This window comes from Molothrus ater, chromosome 15 (assembly GCF_012460135.2).
Source record: "Molothrus ater isolate BHLD 08-10-18 breed brown headed cowbird chromosome 15, BPBGC_Mater_1.1, whole genome shotgun sequence".
Taxonomy (NCBI): domain Eukaryota; kingdom Metazoa; phylum Chordata; class Aves; order Passeriformes; family Icteridae; genus Molothrus; species Molothrus ater.
In genome coordinates, this window is record NC_050492.2 from 8998596 (window position 1) to 9009551 (window position 10956).

At 48.1% G+C, this 10956-nt stretch overlaps 1 protein-coding gene across 1 annotated transcript in view; it reads left to right on the plus strand.

Moving 5' to 3' along the window:
* JADE2 (jade family PHD finger 2) overlaps positions 1–7647 on the plus strand; it is a 71600-nt gene extending 63953 nt beyond the window's left edge. Inside the window, 2 exon segments of the mRNA XM_036391449.1 lie at positions 834–962; positions 3115–7647. Coding sequence (XP_036247342.1) covers positions 834–962; positions 3115–3968 — 983 coding nt within the window. The 3' untranslated portion in view covers positions 3969–7647.
* Positions 7648–10956: the final 3309 nt, after the last annotated feature.

Here is a 10956-nt window from a genome sequence, read left to right on the forward strand (position 1 = left end):
TTTTGGTTTTAGGGCGATATCCTTCCTTCTCTGAACATTAACAGTAGTTTTAGCATGGATTTCTGGGGGAGAATGGCCTAACAGAGTAAGTAAAAACTGCTGAAAGTATTTTACTTGGCAATACAAGTTGTACTTTTATAGGGTATTTGTCCCGTTTACCCAAGAGGAATAAATCCAGTAGAAGTTCAAAGCCATTTAGGAAATGCTAATTTTTAGCTGAATGTCTTTATAGCAAAGAGTTAGATCCCTGCCTTTCCATAGACAGTCCTGGTCTTCTTTCCTACTTCATGTACCTATATCACTTTGGGGTTTTTTCACTCCTGCACAGTTTTGCCAAAAGGTCAGATCAAGGTTGGCTTTAAAACTGCTGGTACCTTTGCTCTGTCAGTCTGGCTGTGCAGCTGAATCCCTTCTGGAGATGCTCTTGTTGGTGATGGGTGACACAGCACCAGGTTTGTAGGTCACTATGGCTTCTGCAAGGTGTCTGAGCAGGATTTGGGGTTACTCCCTAGTGGGTCCTCACCCCATAGTCCTGCTCCAGGTCTGTGGCTGTAGAATCTCCAGCAAGCCACCTGCCTTCAGTGGGGCTGCCATTGTGGCCACTCTTCTCTAAGGCTAAAATCTCATTTTTTTTATAACCTACAGGATTCAGATTTTCTTAGATGTAGAGACCCTAGCCTACAGCTGGCCAAAGAATGGCCCTTGCTCTCCCTTTGGCTTGGAGGTGTTTGCAGGTCTCCACTGCAGGGGTGTGCCCCGGGGAACTCGCTCACCGCAGCATCCCTGATGCCTCGTCTCACACAGCGTTTTCCTTTTTTTCTAAAAAATACCAGAACAAACTGGGAAGAAGACAAAGGGTAAGAAAAGTGACCCAAGAAGGAAAGGAAGAGATGGTAGAAAAAATAGTCCTGAGAAGACAGAGAAAAGGAAATCGATCAACGAAACTGTTTTGGGACAACTGGGTAAGTCTGATTTTATGGCGCAGAGCTGACCCGCGATGCTGGAGGCTCCCTCTTTTGGGGAGCAGGGTTAAGAGTCCCAGCCCCTGATCCCTCCTGCATGTAACACGGTGGAGTTACACTTTCCATCTCACTTTTGTGGGAATCAGCCTGAATCATCCAGGTCCTACTAGAGAGACTGGCTCAGAAACATGCTCGCTGGCAGGGCAGGGGATTTAAAAGTCCCCCTGTAGCTGCAGGATTGGGAGAATGTCTTACAAACCGGTGACGTGCTGCTGGAGCGGGATTTCACTTTCAGGTGATAAAATCAGACTTACCCACCCCATGGTAGGGCTGCTGCCCTGTGCCTTCTGTGCTGTGCAGTGATGGTGAGTACAGCACGTGGGCTGTGAGGTTTTGTGTACCATCCATGGCATGTATGGCCATGCTGGTTGTGCCAGTGGTGCAGGAGCATCCAGGAGTCAGGCACAAAGCTCATCCATCTCTTGAATTTGCTCAGGGGTGAGGAGCCTGGCTCTACACATGCTGCAGCCACCTCCAGCAGGTCCCCATCACCTAAAAGGTTGTTTTGGACAAGGTCCTTGACAACTGCATATGGTTTTTACATGGAATTGGGTTGTTGCTTTACTTCCTCTGGTGCTGCCACCTCCAGCAGCAGAGGCAGAAGGTGATGAGTTCATGTGTGCCTAGCTGCCAGGGCACAGGGGGAGTGCTGGTCCTTTGAGGCTCTCAGGCAGTCTGGAGATGCTGTAAAACCCTCCAGGGGGTACAGAACATTTCCGTAGGAGGTCTGGTGGTCTGGACCTCCCTGCCTTGCTCTGGTTTGCACATTGCTCACCTGACTATGCTGCTTTCTGGTCATCTCAGAGCTGTTGGACCTTTGGAAATGGGGCTTTTGCACTCATTCTGTCTCTGCTCTGTTCTTTGCTAAGAAGTTTTGGATTTACTGGGGCAAAATCCAGCAAACAATGGAGGCTGGAGAATCTCAGAGGAAGACTGCATGGCTATGAGCTTGGGAAACCAGGCAACTTGACCCAAAGCTTCACCAAGGTCTTGTTACCTCCTGCATTTTGTGAAGGGCTTGAAGCATCCCTTGGGGCTGCTGTCATCAGAGCAGGGCTGGGGAAGGTGAGCTGGGCAGTGCTCTTGCCCACAAAACTTGGGCTTTTTGGTGTTTGGGTACCACACAATGGCCAAACTTCATCCTTGCTCCTGCTTCACCTTCCCTGCCTTGGGCTGCTGTCAGGATGGGTGCTGTCTTCTCCAAAAAGGCTGGGGTGAGTTGCAGGAGGTGCAGGGTCACAGCCTGTGTTGCTGCTCACAGGTGAGGGTGATGTAAGGCTGACACTGCTATCAGCATGAGTCACCCTGCCCAGGCCACTGCTCTTTCCCTCTCTGTTGCCAGACTGACTGTTTCAAAGGAAAGCTCTTCCTGAAATCCAAAATCAAACCTCATTTTTCCTCCATCCATAAAACCAACTCAGATGTGGAACCCGTGGGTTTCTGTTTCAGAGATTAAAACTGCCTGTGCCTGTGTAGGTGTGCACCTTTCCCATTACTAATTGGACCCAATTAGCCCAGCCCACAGTGCTCACTCTTGCTCTCAGTGATCATTATCAGGAAGTTTTTCAGCTTTTTCCATTCCAGCCTTCATCTCTGCTCCTCTTCTTCAGTTTCCATGCCTTCTCAGATGTTCTCAGACCTGCAGATGTAGCAGTGGTCCTATTACCTTGCTGGCTGCCTGGCTCTGGGGGTTGCCTTGCAGCAGCTGCTTCCTGGGGAACCTGTCATTCCCCTGTCTTGCCCTATCACCATATTTTTTAACTTACACTTGAATTGTTTGTCGTCCACCTTTGCCTGAGAATGTTTCCACCTGTGCTGGGATCTTCGCTGAAGGAGGAAGCTTGGTTTGGGTTCAGAGAGGTTTGTGGAGCGGTGGATGTGAGGGACTGTTTGGGTTGTTGTGCCGTGCACCCCAGGTTCAGCTCTAGTGCTGGAGTAACCCCTGCTCTGTGTCTGGTGTGGTGTGTTGTAGTTGATCTTTCAAGTGTTTCTCCAGTGCCAGGGAGTTTTGGTGGAGTGGGTGATGGTGACAGAGGGCAACATGGCTGTTCCTGGCTTCTGAAGCAATCTTCCACTCTTGTGTTTTTCCCAGGCTTGTCAACCTCCTTCCCCATCGATGGGACCTTCTTCAACAGCTGGTTGGCACAGTCAGTGCAGATCACTGCGGAGAACATGGCGATGAGCGAGTGGTCACTCAACAACGCCCACCACGAGGCCAGCACCCCTGGCCTCTCCGAGGAGCTCCTCCAGGATGAGGAGACCTTGCTGAGCTTCATGATGGACCATTCCCTCAGGTCCCCGTTCAGGCAGAGCGAGACCACAAAGAAAGTGAAAAGCAGAACGAGAACGAACACTAAGAAAAAGCTGCCGAGGAGCAGCCCCTGTGCAGTGGGCGGGGGCCACCCGGAGGGCTCAGAGCCCTGGACTAACAACGCCAGCAGCTTGTCGGAGGATCCCGCCAAGCCCTTCGCTCTGGATTCCAGACCCAGCAAGTCGGAAAAAGGGGCGGCAAAGCTCCCCGCCGACCGCAAAGGGACAGGGGAGGCCAAAAAGGTGGCCAGGAAGGGCTCTCTCCAGAAAGCCAGCGAGCCTCATCCCCCTGCTGGGACACGGGGCTGCGCCAGCAAGGAGGAGGAGGAGACGCCGCGCTGCGCTCAGCCGGAGCCCAGCCCCGCGGCCAAAGTGCCTGACTCCATAGGTAGCCCTAAAACCATCGTGCGGTTCAAATTACCAAAGGAGAGCCGGGGGGCGCGGCGGTCACAGCCCCCCAAGGCCGAGGGCGCTGGCGGAGCTCCCCTGCGGCGCTTCGAGGCCGACACGGACGGATACTTCTCCGATGCCGAGATGAGCGACTCGGACGGGGAGTCCCGCGGCGGCCGGGCGCAGCGGGGCCAGCTGGAGGCGGCCGGCGAGGACATCGTCAGGATGAGCATCCTGGCCTCCTAACTCCTCTGACCGCGCCGGCTGCGTGAGGCCTCAGCCCAGTTCCAACTGCCATGTCCAATTTCTGCCTGGTATCACGGCGAGGGGGGTTTTTAATATGTGTATATAGTTGGAAATTCGGCACTGTTGTCTTTCTCTTCTCGATACGCCTGAGATACAGCTTCAGCTTCACCGACATCGACGACTGTGACAGCAGTGGTCCCTCCCCGGCTCCCTGCCAGACCCCACTGCCTGGGAACGTGAGCCGGCACCCGGCAGGACCAATGTTGAGGGCACTGAGAGGGTGGAGGGTGCCGGTGCCTGTGCTTTCTGCAGGGATGACAGTTCAGTTAATGGGCATTATTTAATGAGGGGCAGATTTCTGCCTGGGACGGTTGCCCTCAGAGCAGGGAGCAATAGAGGGTCCGGCAGTGGCCAGCTGTGGGAGGGGAAGTTCCCACCTGTGTGTACGGAGAGAAGGAAGCAAAATAAGCGATTCTAAAATAAATAATGACTAAAGCACAAAAAGCTTGTTGGAGGAAAACGCTTGGGGTGGAAGAGAGCAATGTTACATTTCTATTTTTAGGGAAAAAAACCTCTTGGTCATTATTTTTCCCCTCACCTTTCCATCTGGTTGGGATCCGTCCAGGGGCCAGGATGCAAAAGTCCTCCCCGTTCATGCCCCTAGTGAGGTTCTTTGAAACACTGAAGTGATTTACTCAGGTGAATGGATCACCAAGTGGAGAATGGAAATGTGGGGCAGGATGGAGGAAGAAAGCATCCTTTAAAACCACCATGGGGAGTCAGGGTTGGTGTAACCCAGGAGGCTGAGCAATTTTTTTGCCCATGCTTCCCTCCAATGCTGCCGTGGTCCTACCATGCCAGGGCAGTACATTTGAAATCCCCCTTGCAAACCAAAACCATGGCCCCAAGGCCAAATGTGCCGTCACTGAGGGGAAACTATGTTGCCACCACCATTATGTTTTCCTTCTAAATGCTACAATGGAAATGGTGAATTTATTCCTCTCCATCCTTTGTTTTGTTTTGGTTTTTTTTTTGACCTTAAATCCTGGTTACAAGCTGTTGACTCGTTGTGGGGGGGTGATTCACAGAAGCTGACATTATAAATACTACAATAATTTAATGCATAAAATGTCCCCAATAAGCCTTAAATGTTGTTTAAAAGCCCATGTTACCTATAAGTCAGGCGAATTTCCATGTTTGCACTTAATTGCACCATTACTTCGGTTTTGGCTTCAAAGGTCACAGTTAAGTCATGCTACGTGTTTTATTGGAGTGACCCCAGTGTGAGCTCAGGGAACAAAAAAAAAAAAGGAATTCACTGAAACTTTTGTTGTTGTTGTTTTTTAAAAATAAAAAATGTTTTAAAAAAAACTAAAAAAAAAAAACCACAAAACCAACCCAAACCTGGGACACTTCTGCAACCGGTTAAAACCCATCACTAAACAAAAAAACCTTGCAATTGTCAAACCAATCAGTCAAAGAATTTTGTGGATGCCAAAGAAATATTTTGACAGTCAAGCAGCACAGCCAGAAACCGGAAACTTGTCATTATGAAAAAAAAAAAATTGGAAGTTATTTAGCAACCAAGGACTAAAGACACACTCATACCACACTGCTGCGGCGTTAGGTTCCAAGCTTGCTCCGAGGGATGCTGCTGCTCCGAGACCGCATCCTGCCATTTTGGTTTCCGATGCTTTTTGCTCATTTCACTGTGAGCTTTCTTTTTGAAACTCTGAGACTATTTCGATTGATGTTTTAGAGTAGATCATCATCTTTATCAGCCTTCCAAAGTCCTTATTATTGATCAAATTGCAGCGAAGATCAGCGATGACAGCCCAGCTGATCCCAGACACGGCGACCGGTGGGGGCTGTGGGTGGGATGCCCAGTCCTGCCTAAGCCCAACACTCACCTGGCTGAGACTGACCGTGCCTGGGAAGGAATCTTCCTCAGATGGGAAAATGTGACACAAGTTATTAGTGGGGGAAAAAAAAAGAAAACAAAAAAACAACAAAATACCAACAAAACAGGAACTACCTTTGTTATAAATTAGCATAATCCATTGAGGTTTGGAAATGAAAATCTGCTCATTAATTAAGGCTCAGTATGTTCAGATAATGTTAAATACAGTAAATAGGACTTAGTTTATCTTATCAGGCTTGCTAGCTTTAGCTCCAGTATCCTAGTATACGAGTCATAACAATAATCAATATGCTGCCTTTTAATGAATCTTGCTTCCGTGTGCTTCACTCAATTATGGTTAAAAAAAAAGCAATCCACAAATTTCACTGTACACAGTTCCATTCATCAGCTTCTGCACTACTTGTCTTCTCAGTACAGGAAAGCAAAAATGGGGAAACTTTAAAGAACAACCAACCTGGCACCTCCAACATTGGGCAATAGCACAGTTTGAAACACTCCCAAAACATCAGGCATCGTGTTTTGCCATCAGGAGATGGGGGGAAAGCTAAGCAAGCTGGTGGGGCACAGGGAGAAGAATGGGATGGCAGGAATAGAGAGGAGGAAAAGGGCTCTGGTGAGCTTTGGGGCTGAGCAAGGGCTGGACCATGGCAGGATGGCTGCAGCCACCCCAGAGCATCCCCTGCCTGGAGCGTCCTGGGAGCAGGGGAGTCTGCTGTTCTGGAGAGAAAATGCACAAGGAAAATATTTTTGATGTTAATGTAAATGTATTTTGAAATGAATAGAAAGAGAAGAAAAAAAGGTTTATTTTAGTACAGAAATGTTATCTTTTAAGATGTATAAACTGCAGGAATTGACATTTGCACTGTAAGAGCACCTGTTTCCTTGGAGAAGCAGCCACTGTTGAGATGAGGATGCAGAAAGCATCATTCCCTGATGGAGCACAGCCCCTCACCAGCCCCAGCCCTGATGGCTGAGGGAGTTTCCCCGGGACAGCTCCCATTCCACACTCCCATTTTCCCCACACCCATCTTTTGATTTTTTTTTTTTTTCATTTTTCTTTTCTTTTATATTTTTTTTCACTTGCACCTATTTTATGGATTAGGATGCCTACTGTCCCATGGAGCTCACCCCAAGGCTGGATGCAGAATGGAGCCAGGATGGATGCAGGCTGCAGGACGATGCTGCTACAGGGCAGGGCATGAGGTTTGGTTGTTCTTTAAGGAAATCCCCTGCAGTTTGCACCATTCCACATGCAAACCAATCCACTTCACATCAGTTACAGGAAACGATATGAATGTCGCAGGAGGAGAAACCCTTCTGTTTTCTTTGTTTCAAAGAACGTGATGTGCCATTTGTTAATACAAAAGAGAAATATTGAAAATATATTGAAAAGAGCAATTTTAAATTATTTTTGGCTTATGTTGCAATATTTATTTTCTTGTATTAGAAATTCCTTTGTAGAGAAAAAATGTATTTTTCATTAATGCAAAAACCTATTTCTCCTTTTTGTACATTTTCCATGTTAGTTAATCCTTAAAGCAATATAATGTTATCAAACTCGTTCTGTGTGAGACTGTATTATGCATGCTATTTGTGTTGCCTTGGAATAGCTCTGTCTGCCATTATTTTCATCCTGTTTAGATACAGTGTATGCTTTAATACACATTGGGACCATGGCCCATTGCTTATGAAAAGAAACCCCTTTGCATTCCTCAATGTGTTGGCTAATGCAGTCAATAAAGCAGTGTTTTCTGTGTACCTCGTGTTGGTGTAGTGAGCATGGTCACACAGAGCAAGCTCATCCCAGGGATGCAGCTCTGTGGGGATGCAGGGCTGGTCCAGCCCTGCTGATGCAGCCACTCTGCCTGTGGGCAGCACATTTTTAAACTTTCATTGCATTTCCATTGCCAAATCTTAGCCAGCTCTTGGGGAAACACAACTGGAGACGTTTGTAACAGCTGGAAGAGCAAGTCCAAGCAAGAGGATGTTCACAAAGTTCCCCATGCCTGAAAGTTTCTGTAATTCAATGTAGCCACCTTTCTGGTGGAGATTTAAGTCTTGTTTTGCAGACTTGGAGCAAAGCCCACAGAGGAAGTCCTGCTGTGAGACAGGATGCTCAGAGAAACAGCTTCTTGCACCAGGAGCTGGTTTAACAGGCAGGGAAACACACTGCCTGATCTGCTATTCATGGGAGCAAAAGCAAGCTGTGAAATCCAAAATACTACAGTGATGTGTTCCTGTTTGTGAGACACTCCTTGCATCCTGCTGGTGCCAACCAGCAGCCAATCCAGTGAGTGGCATCCCTGCCCATGGGAGGAGGTGGGAACTATATGGTCTCTAAGGTCCCTTCCAGCCCAATTCTGTGACTCTGCTGATATGGGCTGTGGCCTGACCCTCCACCTGTGGAGTGTGGTGGGAGCACAGGGCTCATCACACAGCTTTAAAAACTTGAATGGGATCCACATCTTGTGCATGCTTGGCTGGTTTGGAGGCCACAGGCAAGGGTGCTGCCTTCTTCAGCAAATATTCGAGTAATTAAGGAATGGCTCTTCCACCTTTTTTGGCCTTTACTGGCACATTTTTCTTCTGTAAAATTGCCCAAGTGCCCAAGCTGCTGAAGGAAAAGGAGCTATTTAGTAGACATACTTAATTCAATTTGTTGGTTAAGTGATTAATCAGGTAGGTCATGGTGCATAGTGAAGTCAGAGCAAAACCATTCATCTGAGATGGGTCTTCTGGGGATGGAGCAACCACCATGGGCCTCACATTTAGCTCTTCAATGAAAAGGGAAATGATTGGTTTATTGCTAAAAACTAAGGATTTTGTTACTGGGCTGTGTTCTTGCTCACAGCTCTCCAGGCGCCCCAGTGATGAACTCAAACTCCAGTCTAGTCCCCAGAGCCCCTCAGTGCAGGTGTGATGCCCACAGCAATATGCATGAACCTGTCAAAAAGCCAGTTCAAGAGTTGCCTTCTCTAGCAAGTTTTTCACCTGTTCAAGGCAGGGAGATATTCAGGAGTTCAATTCCATAAAGCAAGGAGCAAGGCCAGCCTGACTGTTATTGTTTAACTTGAATCAGCAACCCCTTTCCCAGCCCCAAAATGTCCAAGGGGATGATGACAAGCCCAGATGGATCTCAGAGATCTGATGCTGGGGAACATGAGGCATCATCTTTACAAACTGGCAAGGATTTTGTCTCCAAAATATTTAAGGCTCATGGAAGAGAGAGCTGGCCAAATTCCTGGGAAGATGCATCCCTGCCTGCTGGCACCTGCATTAGACCAGAGATGGCTGGGATGGTCCAGGTGGATGTATCATGGAAATGGGCAATGAACAGAAGTGCCTGCAAGCAAAGGCAGAGAATTTTGGGCTGCTGAAAAGACTACATCACCTCTGTATGTCACCTCCTCTCCCAGAGACCCCATTTCACAGGAGATAAAACAACCAAGCTGACCAACTCACCAAGAACAGCCCAGCAGCTCATAGCTGACATCTTTCTGTTTAGACAGACACCTGCTAAACCCCAAGCTGCCTTCTGAAGGAGTGAGGTGCAGGAGGGATTTCCACGAGGCCAGGACCCCAGTCCTGAGTACCAAACCCAGGCAGCAACCCCACTGCCCCTCACCATCACCAGAGGAGAGCCACCAGCCATGAAGGGCACTGCTGGCAGGGCAGGGACAGGCAGACCTGGGGCACTGGGGCTCCACCAGCAGCACCACACTGTCCTACAGCCCAACCTGAGAAATGATTCCTCAATAAAGTTACAAAAAGCTATTATTAAACATGTATTTGTAGGCAGTGAGAGCACATAGGGCTTCACTATGGTACTCACTCAGGGCTTGCCTATAGTATCCTCAGCACAGATGGTGCTGAATGCCTTGGTTTGGAGTGGGTTTGGAGTGAGTAGCCAAAGAATCATTTCAATTTAATTGCAAAATAAATGTTAGGCTAGTCCTTATATGTTTTGCATACAGATTGCAAGTGCCACCATAAATACTAATGGGTCAAATACCCCCTGGTGTCAGTAAATCATCAGCAACGGATGTGGAAAGGAATTAATTTTCCTTCAGCTTATCCTGAAAGAATTGCAGTAAGACCTTGTTTTATTGTGTTTGATTAAGTGCTGGTGGTATAACATAATTTCCCCTAACCATTAAAACCACTGGTGCTGTACTTCTGCATAAATGCCTCTAATGTGATGAGACCATATTTAATATTTACTCTTCCAAAGTTAATACATTTAGGAGAGACATTTTGTACACTAAAAATAGTTCCTTGGTCTTGGATTTCCATGTAGGGCTGTGAAATGATGTGTCGGCTGTGATTGCAACAGATGAATAAGAAAAAAAATCCCTAAAAAAATAAACAAACCTATGACTAACCCACAAAACAAGGGAAAAATCCCACTGCAGCCAGTCTCGACCCTGCCTGATCCAGAGGGTTTCACAAGCACTGCCTCTGCTGTCCTGCCCATCCCAAACTCTATCTGACAAACTCATTCCCTGTTTGTTTAATGCACAACTGAAAACTAGACTTGTGGAGGGTCTAACTAGGCATTTTTCATGGAGGGTTTAAACAGGTACATTTTCCCATGGCAACTTAGCTTGGGATGAGTTGGGACTGGTGCTGGTTGCAGGCAGCTCTTCCTTCTCCTGAGCTGGCCAAATATGCTGGAGATCCAGCAGGAAGACATGGTGGGGAGGTGCCCAGGCCCCAGCCAAGTTTTGGGGGCACAGGGTGGGCCCACAGCTCTGCCCATACCCATCCCTCATCCATGAGAGGGTGCTAGGGGCACAGATCCTGGACCTTGTCTGCATCGGGTATAAATCATGCAAACACCAGAGTTTATAGGGGAATTAGGGGGTCAGAGGAATGCAGCTCCCTTCCAAAATCAGAAGTCAGGTGCTGGTGGTACTGTTAGTGCTGTGGGTGCCTTGAGAAACGAGTCCTGGGGGGGTCTGAGCTCTGCTGCTCTGTGCAGTGCTGGGATGGAGTTTCCCAAAGTGGGATTTTGGCATTTCCCGAAGTGCTGGGGTGGTGTTTCCCAGCTAAACCCACTCTGCTGAG